The 1,764-nt window shown below is 44.4% G+C and overlaps 1 protein-coding gene across 1 annotated transcript in view; it reads right to left on the bottom strand.

Moving 5' to 3' along the window:
• Positions 1 to 1,764, bottom strand: part of Mep1b (meprin A subunit beta) — a 21,154-nt gene that overhangs the window by 1,133 nt on the left and 18,257 nt on the right. Inside the window, 2 exon segments of the mRNA XM_013349378.1 lie at positions 1 to 169; positions 1,252 to 1,695. The exon segment at positions 1 to 169 is cut by the window's left edge and continues 5 nt beyond it. Of these exon segments, the coding sequence (XP_013204832.1) occupies positions 1 to 169; positions 1,252 to 1,695 (613 nt within the window).

Here is a 1,764-nt window from a genome sequence, read left to right as displayed (position 1 = left end):
AGTAGGATGTAAACATCATCTCCCTTGATGAACTCCCTGCTCTTCAGCCTCTCGTAGGTTATGAAGGCACTGGTTCCATAGCCTCTGGTTCTGTAATACTGAGTTCCATTAGGGAAGAAAGCCGTATTTCCCAGCTTGGAAGGCCTGTCCCAAAAGTAGCTTTCATTACCTAAAAAAAAAAAAAAAAAAATTATATGAATAGGCTGTGTTTAGCATCATCATAGCTCTCAGTGGTAGGAAGTCTCAGCAGCCTTCTGAGCTGCAATTGGTCCTTTAAACTGAGTTAAGGCAGTGAGTGGCTAAGAGTTTCCTATACAAGCAAAGAACAATTTATCTCATAAACTGAACTTAATGGTATCTAGTGCCATCCGGAGGGACGTGTTGGAAAGAATGAAATATTCTGCATGTTCAAACCCTCCAGTTTCTGTTATGTTTTTTTCTGTCAGATTCAGTCACTATTTCCTATGCCATTTTGATCCATCCTTGCGATTTATAAAATTCCTTTGATGATATTCGGTTTCCCATAATTCTATGTTTCCTTCTAGTCAGTTTGCAGAGACAAAAGACTGGTGAAATTCCAAGTGTGATCATGGCTCCCTGGGTGATGACTCTTTTTGAGACTTGGAATGTAGCCACCACTGGTGACAACCCTCTACGGTGCAATAATAAGATGTCACCACCCACTTCCATGCTGTGGCCACCAGTGTCCCAGCATCTCCATTCTGACTGAAAATCCTCTTCTCAAGAGCTGATTGTGTCCCACAGTGCCAGCAGTGTGACCAAGGCAGCATGGGCGAATGAAACTCACTGTCAGAGGAGCTCTCCCTCCCCACAGCCTATTGATCTCCCCTATTCTCCTAACGATTCTATGGGGCTATTGTTCCTGCCTTGGTATGACAGCCAAGAACCCTGGGACTTCAGGAAGGGTTTTCTTCGGGATCACATGACTAATGAAAAGAAAATGTTGACTTAGACCCAAGCATGCCGGCCTCTAAAGCCAACACTCGTTGGCCAATACCTAGAATGCAGGGATGATAAAATCCCAGTGTCGCAGTCTTTGCTAACATCCCTAACAGCCTCGGCCTGGGGACTGTCTTCCACAACTGAATCCTTTCCCTGAAGCTGAAAATCCTTACCTCGAGGCTGAACTTCCATAACTAGACAACGATGCAATCTCTCATTCCCAAATGACCATCCCTCCTTGAACAACGATCAAGTCCCTAGCCATGAGGAAAATAAGAAGCTACAAACCATTGGTCATCGTTGGGTCTGTAGTTATACTCCGTTGGTTGGACATCCGCTGCCGGATGTCAGGATTTTGATCCAAGAGTGTCATTGTGGCTTGTTGCCAGGGACACGGCCACTGTAATTGATCGTCATTGGCACCAGAGATCAGGTAGAAATAAATCCCCACATTAGTCGAGGAATTCAGATCCAGGTAAACCTGATAAGCATAGCCTTCAGGAGAATAATATGGAGGACTGTACACATCTGTATTCTGGCTGTCAAGAAGTTGTGTGAAATTCGGTATATGCCAGATATGGTGAGGACACCTGGTTTCTGAGAGATTGATGTCATCGATAGACAGACCACCTGATGATGATCCAGAGCCTCTGAGTCCTTCAAATGCCACTCGGAATTTCTCAGTCACTTGCAATGTTACGTAGTAAAGTTGCCAGCTCCCCATGGGTATATCTGCAAAAAGAGTCACTGTTTCAAGAGTGATGAAGAATTATGAATTCCTTCCTGACATGGTCAGTATTA

Source organism: Microtus ochrogaster, chromosome 18 (genome assembly GCF_000317375.1).
Source record: "Microtus ochrogaster isolate Prairie Vole_2 chromosome 18, MicOch1.0, whole genome shotgun sequence".
Lineage (NCBI taxonomy): Eukaryota > Metazoa > Chordata > Mammalia > Rodentia > Cricetidae > Microtus > Microtus ochrogaster.
Note: the sequence above shows the minus strand (reverse complement) of the source record. Positions and strands in the feature narration are given on the sequence as shown.